The 15,582-nt window shown below is 45.1% G+C and overlaps 1 protein-coding gene across 1 annotated transcript in view; it reads left to right on the top strand.

Annotated features, from left to right (window-relative positions):
* HTT (huntingtin) overlaps window positions 1–15,582 on the top strand; it is a 136,834-nt gene that overhangs the window by 39,292 nt on the left and 81,960 nt on the right. Inside the window, exons 9-19 of the mRNA XM_036085639.2 lie at window positions 701–902; window positions 2,006–2,053; window positions 4,490–4,570; window positions 6,327–6,688; window positions 9,327–9,450; window positions 9,713–9,831; window positions 11,827–11,938; window positions 12,502–12,639; window positions 13,496–13,654; window positions 13,744–13,841; window positions 14,905–15,044. Of these exons, the coding sequence (XP_035941532.1) occupies window positions 701–902; window positions 2,006–2,053; window positions 4,490–4,570; window positions 6,327–6,688; window positions 9,327–9,450; window positions 9,713–9,831; window positions 11,827–11,938; window positions 12,502–12,639; window positions 13,496–13,654; window positions 13,744–13,841; window positions 14,905–15,044 (1,583 nt within the window). The remainder of the gene's footprint in view (window positions 1–700; window positions 903–2,005; window positions 2,054–4,489; window positions 4,571–6,326; window positions 6,689–9,326; window positions 9,451–9,712; window positions 9,832–11,826; window positions 11,939–12,501; window positions 12,640–13,495; window positions 13,655–13,743; window positions 13,842–14,904; window positions 15,045–15,582) is intronic.

Genomic DNA, 15,582 nt, shown 5'->3' on the forward strand with positions numbered 1-15,582 from the left:
CACGCGACTCTTGATCTCAGAGTCATGAGTTCCAGCCCCATGCTGGGTGTAGAGATTCCAAAAAAAAAAAAAATAAGGGGCACCTGGGGGGCTCAATCGGTGAAGCATCTGCCTTCAGCTCAGGTCATGGTCCCGGGGTCCTGGGATCGAGTCCCGCATCGGGCTCCCTGCTCAGCGGGGATTCTGCTTCTCCCTTTCTTTCTGCCCCTCCTGCCCACTCTCTCAAATAAGTAAATAAAATCTTTAAAAAAATTAAAAATAAAAAAATACAAGGAAAAAGCATGCATTTGGTGTGTTCATATAACGTAATAGAGTATTACAAGCACGAGTAAAATCTGACGGGACGCCTTCGCTATGTGGGAACTTCTTCCATGGTGCTTAGGGCGGTGTCTCTTGCACACCGTGCAGGAGAGCGGCTGTGCTCGCCGTGTATGTGAGCCTTCTTCTCCGTCTCCTCATCACCAGTCAGGCAGCCGATGGTCTTGATTAGCATGCTGCTGCGCTTGCGGGAGTGCTGTCCTTACTTGTCAGGACAAAGTCACAGGGACTTGGAAAACATCGCGGAAGCCATGATGGAGACATTTCTAGAGGCAGAAATTGAGGCACAGCTTTTGCTAACGTAAGACTCAAACACGAAAACCGTGAATCCTCGGACACGTTTTAAAAACCCCGGCGGTAACGCTTGCACCTCTGCCTCCAGGTCTACGAGCTGACCCTGCAGTACACTCAGCACCGAGACCACAACGCCGTGACCGGAGCGCTGGAGCTCCTGCAGCAGCTGCTCAGGACGCCACCGCCCGAGCTCCTGCAGGCCCTGAGCACGCCAGGCGGCGGGCCACTCGCCGCCGCTCACCGCCAGCCCGGCTGCCGGAGCCGCAGCGGCAGCATCGTGGAGCTGCTAGGTGCGTTTGCTGCCGTGGGACCCTGTGCCACGCCGGCCCCCTCGTGGGACCCGGGGCCGCCACTGCGCCGGGCAGGGCACGGCTCAGCTCCTCAGACACCCAGGCTGTAGGCGGGAGGACGGGAGGGTGGCAAGGTTAGGTGACAACGTGAGGCCTGCCTCTGAAGCTGGCTTCTCCACTCTGACCCGGCCACCTCCCCGTGGTATCTCGTCCATCGTGAAACGAAAATTTGGGGAAAGTATTGCAGGACCCTCGTGCCACTGGGCCAGAGATGGGATCTTCAGGTCCTTGTGGGGATTTTAGAGTTCCTTTCTGCCCTTGAGGCCCTTTTTTGCTGTCCTCACTGACTCTAGCACACCCCCTCCTCTACGCCGCCACTACTCTTCTTTATGCTTTTGGGGATTGGGCCCTCATCCCTCCACAGGGTGCTGCCCTGCGGCCTGACCACTGGTTTTCCTCCAGCCCCTTGCGAGCTGGAGTAGGTGGGATCCCTGAAGCATGGCCTTTAGAGCTGGCTTTGCCACAGAGGAGGCTCCTGGGGCCTCTGTGGACTCCAGGCCTCACCTGAGCTGACTTAGTACAGTGCACGCGCCGCATGGCCTTTACTCAGCAGCGTTGGCGACCTAGAGACGTCATTGCTGCCTCGTTTGAACATAAATGTTTGCCGGAGCCACGAGCAGAAAATGAGGATGTGCCTGTCCACGTCCTGTGTACTCCAGAATCCTTTTCTCTGTGGAATGCATGCCATACAAATACTAATGACTAATGATAGTTTCCAGTGGAAATTTGTATTTGATTAGTAGTTGACCAAGCAATTTGAGATTTCTAATGTTTTTAATTTGACTTTTTAAATGCACGTTATTTGCACTCTTTGACGTTTTAGGTCGTATCTTTAGAACTGTGTATTGGGGTGTTGGTGTGATTTTCGTGTGTCAGGATTCAGGTGTCGCAGTGTGGTGTTTAAGCACCGCCTGAGGAAATACGTTCGTTCACACACTCTGTAGTTCTAAAGTTGAATCACGCTTTTTGAAGATTTTCAAATGCCTTCTGCATTTTAGCTGCTTGTTACCTTAATTTCATCTGTCATTTTCTGTGATTTACAGCTGGAGGGGGTTCTTCATGCAGCCCTGTCCTTTCAAGAAAACAAAAAGGTGATTATCTCAGAAATCAGAGTCTCATGTTGAGTCTCGCTGCTTTTTCTGTATTTCTGTAATGCTGCCGACTGTGCCCGTCCTCTTCTCCACAGAGCGATTGTATGTATAAATATAACTGGCCTTAGAATGGTTCTGGACGGCGGCTTTTGAAAATTGCTTGAATCAAAATGGCTTTGTCATAAATTTCTAATGCTTCAGGTCAGGGGTCAGCAAACTTTTTCTGTAAAGGGCCTGTTTTAGCCTTGTGGGCCTTCCTGCCTCCTCTCTATTCGGCTCTGTCTTGGGGCAGAAGGCAGCCACGGGTGATGCTCAGCTCACGGCTGTGGCTTCCTTCCCATGAAACTGGATTTCCAGAAGTAGGCCTGCCCTAGTTTGCCTGCTGCTTGCCTTAGAGACTGTGTTATGTTTTGTAAAAGTAACTTACCTTTCCTTTGAATTCTGTGTAACATTAGTGAGGAATGATGTTTGGTTAATTATTGGGTTAATTTGGGCTGATGATAATTTTTCAGCCATATTTAGCTATGCACATGCCAGAACATTCTGGTAACAGTCAATTTATTTTTATTAAAGGGTTTCTGATCTCTAATCGGATAGTTTTAGTACACATGAACACTTTTTCACCACACCAATTGTTTTCTTTTCCGGTCTGGATTTCCATAGGAAAGAATTGCTGCCATTTTCTATTCTGAAATCTTAAAAGACAAATCTTTTTAAGAATTTATTGAGGTATAATTGATATACAACATAAGAATATTTTTTTGTGTCCTGAGTTGAGGGTTTGGGAGCCTAATGCCTAGTATTACTCACAGTATTGAATGGGACCTTAACAGGACTAATATTCTGGCCTTGACTGGGTTAGGTAAACATTTCCTAGAACCTAGAATCCATCATATTTGGGCCATCATAGTGTAGAATATTTAATCAAGTGTGAGATTTTGGTGAAACACTGAGGTTGTTTGAAGGCCACCGGCTTCCAGGCAAAGTCGGTCTCTCTGTTCCTGAAGCAGGAAGGGACCGTGACTGAGGTGCCTTGCTGCTTAGCCGCCTTCCCGGGCGGTCCACCGTTGAGATGAGCTGTTCCTTCTGGGTAGGAAGCTGGTATGTCCTCAATATCTTTTTTGTGTTTTTAGTGTTTTTTTGTTTTGTTTTCCTTTTTCATCGAGAGCTGCAGTTTTAAGCTTTTTTTGTTATAGTTGCAAAAGTCCTTTTTTTCTCCACATGAGATCTGCAGATCTGTGAGAGAGAACAGCAGAGTTGATGTTGGATGTGGGATGAGGGCAGGGGCTGGTGTGGTGGCCTGGTGGCCCTTCTGGTGGCAGCTGGGACCTTGCACCCCTTGAGGGGGGCTCCTTGGAACAGGGGGGCAAATCCTGATTCTGAGGACAGAGATTGCTCTCATTAACCCCTCACGCGCAGGGTGGATTTTACTTGCTTTCTCAGGGTCAGCCACTTGTTCTGTAAGGAATGACCCTGTTACTTAGATAAGCCAAGTTGCTGTATTAATTTTATCTAGATTTTGGGTTTCCTTTGCTTTTTCTTTGCCCTTTTGCCCCTTTAATGTCACATCAGTATAGATTTCTGGAAGTTGTCACTCCTATGACCTATTCCTTGGAAAGTAGTGAAGTTAGACATAGGAAATTGCCAATAATTATTTCTCGAGTGTCATTTAGTGACCTTTATGTGTAATGTACCCATAATGATATAATTAGTCCAATTAAATCATGTTAAGAATTTTCCTTTTTTCTTATCAATATAACATAAATTGATGTAATTTGGAAACCAAGAACTGTAAAATATGTTTTTACAACTTTGTAAAAGATGAACTATTATTCCATTTTCCCAGATCATACAGCGCTCAGTTCTGATTATCGCCATAGAGTCTGGCAGCTTAAAGGAGAACAGAGTAGAAGGGACCTGCAGGGTGACAGTTCTGTGTGTGAACTCTTTCTCTTTCTCAGTTTTTATTTTGATTCTGGTTGGCTACCATGCAGCGTTACATTAGTGTCAGGTGCCCAGCAGTTAGGTGTACACTCTGATTGCCACTGAAAATACGATGTGGCTGTCCTAAGGGCTAATAGAATTGGTTCTAGCCATAGTTTACAGTCTTTAAGATCAAATAATAGTATAAATTATCCAACATTAATACAGATCTAAGTCAGTAAATACTAATCATTAAAATACTTGGTGTTATAGTTTCAGAATCATTGCTTTTAACTTTGTGCTGTAATGGTTTACTGATTTTAATAATATCTAAAAACAATATCTTGGCGTTCTTTGTGTTTAGCACACTAGGGGTATAAAAATACTTTATATTTACCGTATCAGAGAATGAATTAAATGTGCTTATGATTTTCCACTTAGAATGTGCATCTGTTTGATTTTTGAAGTCCTTCCTGTAGCAAGCTTAAGGATTCTTGCTACATCATTTCCTAGGGAAAGTGCTCTTCGGAGAAGCAGCGGCCTTGGAGGATGACTCCGAGTCCAGGTCGGAGGGCAGCAGCCCCGCCTTCACAGGTAGCTCTCAGGGAGGGGCAGTGGTGCCCCCTCCCGCCTTTTTTCTGGCCCCTTTCCTGCCCCTCTCCTGCCCCTTATGAGGGACTGTGTTCCTGGGGACAGCGGTGAAGCCACCTTGCTCAAATGGTGGCTAATTCTCGCTCTTTTTAAAACATTTACTTTGAAACGTGTGTGTGTGTGTGTTTTCTTGCATCAAATATTTGCTCTTTTCCTTGACTTAGGCTCTTTTAAAATTAGGTTTATACTCCCTGAGCATAAGTCTTCTTATGTAGTAGGGGGTGGTAGATACGTGTCTCATGAATTACATGGGTTGTGAGGGGAAGATGGGATTAAAAATTGTCTGTGGATAGCTTAACTTGAAAGAAATTTACATTTCTTTTTTTTTTTTTTTTTTAAGATTGTATTTATTTATTTGACAGAGAGAGAGAATACAAGCAGGGGGAGCAGCAGGGAGAGGGAGAGGGAGAAGCAGACTCCCCACTGAGCAGAGAGCCTGATGTGGGGCTCGATCCCAGGACCCTGGGATCATGACCTGAGCCGAAGGCAGACGCTTCATCGACTGAGCCACTCAGGCGCCCCAGAAATTTACATTTCTTTACAGATTCTTTATTCACTTTATGAGAGAGAAGTATTGATTAATATGCTAATAATTGGATTAAATGAGAGTGGTTTGGACTGTATAATCCTGTCCAAAAGAATATTTTTAGACAACTGAAAATAAGACTAAAGTATTTGGGAAGGAGAATCTGAATAATTCTGGTGGTGATTATTTATTCACTTACTTTTATAAAACAGAAAAAATTTTTTTAAATTACAGAAGTGAAAAAAGAAAAACAAAATTACAGCTCTCCACCACATTATAAAGCTCAAGTGCTCACTGACCCAGTGGTCTCTAGGCGAGACCGCCAACACCTTGGTGTAGATCTTGTAGTGATTTTTATGTAGTGTGTGGCTTTTTTTAATGAGAATTTAAAAACCAAACTAGGAAAACATGCTGCAAAGTTGCCCTACGGGAGGGTAGGACTGGCTGCTTAGAGGTCTTGAACAGGTCTGGGGAGAAGGAAAGCCCACATCAGAGAGATGGTGACCTTCTGTCGTTTCTGAGCGCAGCCTGCTGAGCGAGCGCGGCCGACCAGCTTGTGCCCGACCAGGCTGCCTGTGGGTCGCAGAACCTTCCAAGCTGAGGCTGGAGCAGTTGCTCAAGGGCTTGAAGTGGTATTGTTACCGAGCATACTTCAGTTTTTACAGTGGAATACCATCTGAGAATATTCATATATAGCATTTAAAAAATATCTACTGATAATCTTTATTTTATGACTATGACATGGTAATAGAGTAAAAGGTAAGTCAAGAATACAGTAAAAAGCAATTTTAAAGATTTTTTTTAAATTTTTTTTTATTTATTAGAGAGAGAGAGCATGAGAGGGGGGGAAGGTCAGAGGGAGAAGCAGACTCCCCGCCAAGCAGGGAGCCCGATGTGGGACTCGATCCCGGGACTCCAGGATCATGACCTGAGCCGAAGGCAGTCGCTCAGCCAACTGAGCCACCCAGGCGCCCAAAGCAATTTTAGTAATGTTTGAAGAATGCACTCTTGTCTTGCTTTTGAAATTTACTAGTTCATATTTTCACTGTATTTCATGATTTTTTTACAGTTAAAACATTTGGTGACAGTGAATTTTGGGGTATTTTGTAAGCATTTGAACCCTGTTGAACGTTTTCCTGGCCCTTTGAGGAATGAATGTTTTTTTGTCTTCAGCCTCAGTCAAGGGTGAGATAGGTGGCGAGCTGGCTGCCTCTTCTGGGGTCTCCACTCCTGGCTCTGCCAGTTCAGCCACCGACTCCGTGGGCCACGACATCATCACCGAGCAGCCCCGGTCACAGCACACGCTACAGCCAGACTCGGTAGATCTGACCGGCTGTGACCTGGCGAGCGCTGCCACCGACGGGGATGAGGAGGACATCCTGAGCCACAGCTCCAGCCAGATCAGTGCCGTCCCGTCCGACCCGGCCATGGACCTGAACGATGGCACCCAGGCCTCCTCCCCAGTCAGCGACAGCTCCCAGACCACCACTGAGGGGCCTGATTCGGCTGTGACCCCTTCAGACAGTTCTGAAATTGTAAGTGGGTGGGGAGGGCTCTCGCCTGCAGGCCCAGACCTAGACCCTCCTGCTCATTTCCTTCTTCCCATCTGACTCACTAATAAGAGAGCAGAGGTTACCAGCTCAGGTCATTAATGGGGAGTTCAACCCCATCTGAGACCCTCCCTGAAGGCAATGGCCGAGTGTCATTTGTGTTGAACATGGAGGTCAGAAATTAGGTTAGTTGATGATATGAACTTTGCTAAAATTGAATGCATTTTAAATTCTTTAAGAACTTGTTGGGCACAGATTAAATCATTTAAAAAAATCCGTAAGGAGCCTATTTATTAACAGATCTGTGGTCTTAATGCATTGTAATTAAAAAATTAATATTGTGTATTTAACATTTTTGTGGCTTTTCAAAACCTTCTACAATATATCCCATTTTATAGAGCATGGATTTAAGTATTTCTGGTCTCTGAGCTAGTGGACAAGAAGCTCCTTAAGGATGGTCTATTCACCAACTTTGGTAAAAGTGATACAGAGTTTAACACTCTGTTTTTTAAAAAACAATTTGTACTATTAAGTGTTTTGTTACTATTGAATAGATTTTATTAAGAATGTTTTTGTTTTGTTTTGGTTTGGTTTTTGGGCTTTTTTATGTGGATGAATGCAGAAGCATTGAACGACAAATCATGAGATAAAACACTTGTATGTCCCTATTGAGCAGTTGTCATGTGGATTCAGTTTCTACTTGGGTAGAGAAGTGGGCTTACAGTTGGGGTTTTAACTAGAAGACCTGGAAAAGGGTAGGACAAATAATTGGAATAGTGGGAAAGGGATTTTAAGTAAGGAAAGGGTGAACAAATTCTAGCCAGTATGCAGGGAGAAGACAAGGTTAGGGAAAGTGCTGGCTGGTAAGTGTGTGTGTGGGGGGGAGATTCTGCTGTGTGTTTATTGCACCAGCTTCCATGGGGTATCTTGCTTCTTTACAATGGATGATTTCTGGTGAATTTGTTAGAAGTAGGGATGAAAGGCCATAGGAAACTCTGAAAACTTTTTTGGTCTTTTGAAATTACCCCGTTGTTCACTGGGTAGCAGTGCTGGGAATGGGGCCTCTGCAGGTCTCTCTGGCCTGTAGAGAATGAACATCTTACCTTGATAATTCCCACATTGGTGGAGTTCTTTTCTGGTTTATGGGATGCTTCCATGCCTTTTAGGTAATCATTAATTATTTGCTGAACAAGTGTATTGAGCACCTGTTAAGTTCCAGCGATTGTTCACAAGCTGGGGATGAAGTAGAGGGCACAACATACAAAACTGCTCACACGAAGCTAATGTTCTAGAGTTGGAGTCACGAGACTCCTTCCCTATTGGGCTGGACAGCAAAGATCTGTGGCTTTCTAGGCCATACGGCTTCTGGCGTATGCTCCTTTCGGCCGCTGTGGTGTGAAAGCAGGCATTGACTATATGTAAATGAACTAGCATTCCAGTAAAACTTTATTTACAAAAACAGGTGGTGAGCCAGGTTTGGTCATTAGGCCGTGGCTTAACTACCTCTATTCTAGAGTGTGTGCATATGTGTGGGGGGGCAGATAATAAGCCAGTAATCAATCAATAAGTAAACAAATACATAGTCAGATGGTGATGAGTGCCATAGAGGAAAAGAAACAAGTGAAAGGGATAGGGAATTTCCTCATGAGACAGCCCAGTGTGGTGGCTGAGGGACTGCTGCCGGGAGCCACCAGGATGAGAATTTTGGCTCGGCCATTTCCTAAGCGTGTAGCCTGGAACACTTGTGTCTCTTCTTGCCTCAGTTTTCTTATCCACAAATTGAGGGTAACAGTACTTGCACTGTGAGACTTACGGACCTTAAGGGGAATGATACATATAAAGTGTTTTTTGATTCTGCCTGGGGTGTAGTAAAATATTCAAAAAGTATTGTTTTTATTGTAAAATTTTTCATTTTAATGTATATTTTTTAACTGAGGTAAGGTTTTTTGGGTAAACTAATTGGGAGAGTGGAGAACATCATTCCTTTCTTGGTTGATTTTGAACATGTGGCTTGATGTTTTTTATTTAACTCTGAGGATTTGGAATGACTTTTTAAAAATGATACAGAATTTATTTCAGTTATTGGTAGTGTATTAAGGTTCCATCACTCAGTTTTTCAAGTAAATTACATGAGATTTCAAGTGAATGTGAAAAGTTTTGCAATATGGAATCATAATTCAAGTTTATGGCCAGGTATATGATATATTGTGTCCAAAACTGAGTTGATTTAGTTCTAGCAGTTTAGAAGCTAACCTAGTGTAGTGTTAGGTGTTTTTCTGAAAGATTTTCCTCATTGTTGACTTACTGTAAAACTTGCTTGTGAAGATAAAGATTTTTGTTTAGGTTTTTTTTTTTTAATATCACAAAGAAATTTTCAGGTTGGAATTTCTTTGGTAGTTTTATAGTTGTAAAACTTTTTGTAACGTAATAGCAATGTGTGATCAGTGAAGCTTGATCATTGACATGCATGCATCTCCGTGCATTTCAGGAAATGACCTTTGTGTGAGTACGTGAGATGTGGTCCATGTGATTTCTGGCTTTGCCTTTGCCTTTCTGTGTCAGAGAGCCTGTCCCTCGGTGATGTCCCTTCAGAGCCCTCACCAGCCCCTCTTGAACCGTGCAGGTGTTAGATGGTGCTGACAGCCAGTATTCGGGGATGCAGGTCGGACAGCCGCAGGACGAGGATGAGGAAGCCACGGGCATTCTTCCGGATGAAGACGTAGATGCTTTCAGAAGCTCTTCAGTTGGTATGCAGACTTAAGCGGTGCGCTGTGGAATGGTCTTGTTTTCAACCCTGACATCTCAATTTTACCTTAGCTTCCAAGAAGAAATCTTCGGGTATCGTTGTTTTCTGAGTTGTAAATAGCAAATGAGGAAGGTCAGTTGAGGAATGACTGTCCTTATTCTTGATCTAAATCCTGTAGTTCCATGTGGACTTTGTATAAATATGAATATTGTTTTTTTTAATTGGAAACTTGTCACTAAATCTCGATTTCTCTGATTTTGAAGCCCTGCAGCAAGCACATTTATTGAAAAGTATGGGCCACAGCAGGCAGCCCTCTGACAGCAGTATAGATAAATTTGTCTCCAGAGATGAAGCTGCCGAACCAGGAGATCAAGAAAACAAGGTGAGATATTTAAGCATGAGACCACTTGGCATTCTGAGTTCGTGTGGGTGTTTAAAATCACTCCGGCTACTGGGCACCTGGGTGGCTCAGTTGGTTAAGCGTCTGCCTTTGGCTCACGTCATGATCCTGGAGTCCCGGGATCGAGTCCCGCATCGGGCTTCCTGCTCGGCGGGGAGTCTGCTTCTCCCTCTGACCCTCCCACCTCTCGTGCTCTCATTCTCTCTCTCAAATAAATAAATAAAATCTTTAAAAAAAAAAAATTACTCTGGCTACTGTCCGTGTGCCTTGCTTCTAGCTTTCCCATCTCTGAGCTGCTCAGCTATTTCCCCTTAAATAGTGACCCCTTCCTAGGTGTGCTCTTCTTTTCTGCCTCTCCAGGTACTACCCAAATCCTTGAGAATTGCCTGAAGTTCTGCTTCCTTGAGAGTCCTTCCCAGACAAATCTGTCTTACACTGATTGCTACCTCACCTGATTTCTTGGGCCATTCATTTGATGGTCATGCATCGTCTTGCAGCATTTCTTGTTTCTGTTCATTGAATTATGCATTTGTTTGTTTTATGGTGGTAAAGTACATATAAAGTTTGCCATTGTAACTGTTGTGAAATGGACGGCTCAGTGGCGTAAGTGCATTCATGTTGTGTGGCTATCACCACCCTCCATCTCCAGAACTCTTTTCCCCTCCCCAGATTGAAACTCTGTCCCCATTAACCACTAACTCCCCATTCCTCCCTCCTCCCAGCTGCTGGCTCCCACCACCTACTTTGTGTCTCCATGGATGTGACTACCCCAGGAAGCACATACACATGGAACCATGCAATGTTCTTTTGTGACGGGCTTATTTCACTGGGTATAATGTCCTCAGGGTTCATCTGTGTTGTAGCAGGTGTCAGGATTCCCTTGCTTTTTGACACTGAATAATATCCCACTGTGCAGATGGACCCCATTTTGGTTTTCTGTTCATCCGTTGATGGACAGTTGGGTTACTTCTGTCTTTTGGCTGCTGTGAACATGGGGTTACAGGCATCTCTTCAAGACCCTGCTCTCAGTTCTTTTGGATATACACCCAGAAGTAGAATTTCAGGGTCCTCTGGTAGTTCTAGTTTTAGGTTTTTTTGAGGACCTTCAGCACCGTTTTCCACAGGGGCTGCACCAGTTTGCGTTCCCACCAGCCGTGCACAGGGTTCCAGTTTCCCCATGTCCTTGCCAAGGCTTGTCATTTTCTGGCTTTATTTGAGAGTAGCCATCCTACTAGGAGTAAGGTTGTATATCATTGTGGTTTTGACTTGCGTTTTCCTAATGATGAGTGTTGTGGGTCATCTTTTCATATGCTTACTGGTGATTCGTATGTTGTCTTTGGAGAAATGTCTGTTCAAGTCCTTTGCTCAGTTTTTAATCAGGTTTGGGCTTTGTTGTTGTTGACTTATCCATTGAACTGCTTGTAAAATATCTCTGAATTGCTTACCTTTTTACCTGTGTCTTGTGTTCCCTTGATTTTAAATTCCTTGAGGGCAGGAAATAGTTCTATACTTAGTTCCTCTGTAGATGCTCAGTCATTCTGTAGCCTCCGCACTTCCTTCCAGGTCCGGCTCCAGCCAGGTCTGCTCCCTCTCAGCTCTGGGCATTCCCAGGGCTCTTGCTTGTGCCTAAGTAGCTTCCCCTTGTCCTATAGATGGTGGCTCGTGCTGTCCTTTCCTGAGCAGCCTCTCCTCAGTGCCGGCTCCCAGCTGCCCTCTCTCCAGTGTGCCCTCCCTGCACAGTGAGCTCATCCCTGCCACCGCCCACGTGACCCTGTGGCTTAGCTGCCTCTGATCGCGCTCTGATTCTGCTCCACCGTGGTCTGTGAGGCCAGGCTTGTGTGTGACAAAGATGGGCATCTCTGTGTCCCTAGCACCCGGCATAATTGCTGCTCTGGACCTGTTTGTTGAACACACTAGTGAATGAATGTATTGGTTCCTTGATCCTAAGACAAACAAGTGTTACTTTCTTTGTTGTAGCCTTGCCGGATCAAAGGTGACATAGGACAGTCTACCGATGACGATTCTGTTCCTCTTGTCCATTGTGTCCGCCTTCTATCTGCTTCATTTTTGCTGACTGGGGAAAAAAATGGTATGTATAGAAAGGCAGGTACAGGTGGCACATAAGGAATAGCACGGAGGACACTAGGAGAAGGAAGCGAAAAATAAAGGGGGGGAAATTGGAGGGAGAGATGAACCATGAGAGACTATGAGAAACACACTGAGGGTTTTAGAGGGGAGGGGGGAGGGGGGATTGGTTAGCCCTGTGATGGGTATTAAGGAGGGCACGTACTGCATGGAGCACTGGGTGTTATATGAAAACAATGGATCGTGGATCACTACATCAAAAACTAATGATGTATTGTAGGGTGACTAATACAATAAAATTAAAAAAAAACAAAAAAACAACAAAAAAAAAGAAAGGCAGGTACAGAGCCGACGGAAATACCGAGGTCTCAAGGTCAACTTGGTGACTGATTTGTGCCTCATTGCCGTAGCAGAGGGAGGGACTAGAGTCTGGGCCCAGTGGTGGCTTTCGCTGACTGATGGGAGAAGGGAGGGGATGATGGGTGAGCCGGGTTGGTGGGTCTAGTTTTGTTTCTGTGGAAACTGCTGTTGGCTGCTTTGAAGGTGACCTTGGTGGTTTCCTTGCAGTGCTGGTTCCGGACCGGGACGTGAGGGTCAGTGTGAAGGCGCTGGCACTCAGCTGTGTGGGGGCCGCCGTGGCCCTTCATCCTGAGTCTTTCTTCAGCAAACTTTATAAAGTACCTCTTGACACCATGGAGTACCCTGGTATGTTACAAGTTCACAGCTTGTCCCTCATGTTTAATCCTTACTTCAAAAACTATGTCAAACCGTCTTCGCTGTTTTAGTTTAGAGTAGTATGTGTTTTGAGTTAATTTGTGGTATTTCTGAACTGAGTTGTAGCTCCATATAAAACACATAAATAGTAATGTTTTTTGCTTTTTGGACTCCCTGTCGATGCAGTGTTTCGTTTAAACACACGTGACGAGACAATAGATATGTGGGAACGTAAGAGCCACTTTACATACATATTGGATTTATACCAAAAGCACAAATTGCGTATAATCAAAATTGCTTTGAGTCACACTCCGTGGGGCCAGATGTTCACACTCAGAGACAAGCAGGACCCGAGGCGAGCAGAGCAGCGGCAGATCCGGCCCCTGCAGCACACGCTGGGACCCACTCTCATGTTGCAGTAAATGGGGGAGGGGCCGCACTTCTAAAATTACCCTCCCGTTCCCTCCCTTTCTTTGGGTGAGGGGACACACTTGTGCTTTTGAATTCATATTAGGTAAGTGTGGACTAGTTTGAGTTTCTCTAGTCTTTTTTTTTTTTTTTTTTTTTGAAGTGAAATCTTGGAATTTTGATTATTGGCCGGCAGCCTGGAATTATAATCCAGAACATCTGTTGTGTTGAAGTGATATCAGAGCTATGATGAATCTAGAATCTTTAAACCCCACAATATTTTTTGCCACTCATGGCTGTTACATTCAAGTCTCTTCTAGATTTGGATTGCCCCCTCACCCTTGTTTTTTTTTTTCTTCCCTGAGAATGAAGCTTTTATTTTGAGATAGAAAATTGATGGTAGGGGCTTATACAGTGGCTGAGCAATTTATCTCTGCAGAGGAGCAGTATGTGTCAGACATCCTGAACTACATCGATCACGGAGACCCCCAGGTCAGAGGAGCCACGGCTGTTCTCTGTGGGACCCTCATCTCCTCCATCCTCAGCAGGTCCCGCTTCCAAGTGGGAGACTGGATGAGCACCATCAGGGCCCTGACAGGTAAGGGCAGAGTTTTCAGGGTATCTTCTAGGTAGAACGCCCAAGTTCAAGGTTACGTAAAGGCACTTGCTGTTTGCTCTTCTGGTCAGGAAATACATTTTCTCTGGCGGACTGCATTCCTTTGCTGCAGAAAACTTTGAAGGATGAATCTTCTGTGACTTGCAAGTTGGCTTGTACAGCTACGAGGGTAAGCATAATCTTTTGTAGAAATCGGTTCTTTGATTAGTGGAGATTTTACCATTGTTATAACTAAAAGTGGGAATACTGAATGGTCCTAGACATTCTAAAGTTGTAAACAATAGTAAACGTGCGTGTGTCCATCACTCCGCTGCAGAAAGTATTACCGGTAAAGGAAGAGTGTAGTGTAAGTTTCAACACTCAGAGTGTTTGTTTGAAATGTTCCTTTTCCTAAAGGGTCTATTTAGAAATATACTTTGCCAACATGAAGGGTAAAACCTGTTGAATTAAACACCACCGGCGCTCTCGGGCCCACAGAGCGGAGTCAAGGGGAGTCTTGAGGTTATTTAGTGACCCTGTGTTGTGTCCCTGCAGCGCCTCCAGCCTTCACGCAGCAGCATGGTGAACGCTGTAGATCAGCTGATCAGTAAATCACAACTGGCCAATCAACAACAGTAAAAATTAACCAGTAAAAATCGAAGCAAAAACCCAACAGTTGTCAAATGAATAGGATACCTTCCCTTTTCAAAATTTCATGGCCAGAATTGTTCCTTAGTTCCAAATGTTCGCCAGGTTTCAGTCAGTCTGTCTCTCCAGGGGCACAGCAGACTGCTGGCCCCCAGTCAGCTCCCATCTGCTGTATGGAAGTGCCCACGTGTGCACTGAGGGGTGGGAAGGGCGCGGCCACGGGGGCTCTGCCGTTGTTGGGGGGCCGCGAAGTACACGGCCGCTTAGCAAAGGGCACGGGTCCCCTGTCGGCCCCGGGTCTGAGACTTGTTGTAGAATGGAGTGGTTTACCCCTGATCCATGGTCGCGAAATTGGTGTCTGGGAGTAGAGGCCATGACCAAGACAGCAATAGGAGGAAGAAAGAAACAAAGTGATGTGGAAGGGACACATTTAGTTTTAAACTTGAGTTAATGACATTTCTGAGAGATGTGGGAAAAATGCAGCATCCCTGCTGCGGTTAGAAGAAGAGGAAACGGGTATATGGAGGCGTGATGTCATAACTGTCCGGAGGCGGTGGCGGCACAGGGTTGACCCGACGCCGTCCCGCGGCGGCCTTGTCTTCCAGCACTGCGTCATGAGTCTCTGCGGCAGTAGCTATAGCGACTTGGGATTACAGCTGATCACCAACATGCTGACCTTGAGGGATAGTTCCTACTGGCTGGTGAGGACAGAGCTTTTGGAAACTCTTGCAGAGATTGACTTTAGGTAAGTGATGAATCAGGTTCCTTAGGTCTGTAAACCAAAGCTGCTGGGAGTTCGAGCCAGGAATCGAAAGGCCTGGGTCAGTTGCTTCTAGTACTGATTGTGATGGTCGTCGAGTAACCTGTGAGTTGGGAATCTGGGTGGCGTGGAGAGCTGATGCTGGTTTCCTCCTCAGCTTGCTCTGTGCTTGCGATTTTAAAATATGCGCAGAGGAGTAGATCTTTCTGGTGATCTCAGTCATCTGAGCGTCCTGGATGGCGGGAATGATAGAACTCAGACTTCTATCACTCCTGCTTATATGTACAAAAGGAACGTCCTCCTCATTATACCGAACTTAGGTCAGACAGCCTGTCTGTACTGTTGTAATTAAAAAATAACTTGATGCCTTCTGCATTTTCTAGGAATAAGTTTGGTTTAAGATGTTTTCTTCCAGTGCTTTCTTTTAGAAGGGGAAATTTCTTTTATTACCCAGGCATCTGGGTGTTTTTCAAGGAGCTATTATAAAGTGCTTGCCATGTGCCAGGCTCAGGGCCATTGCCCT

Source organism: Halichoerus grypus, chromosome 3, assembly GCF_964656455.1.
Source record: "Halichoerus grypus chromosome 3, mHalGry1.hap1.1, whole genome shotgun sequence".
NCBI lineage: Eukaryota > Metazoa > Chordata > Mammalia > Carnivora > Phocidae > Halichoerus > Halichoerus grypus.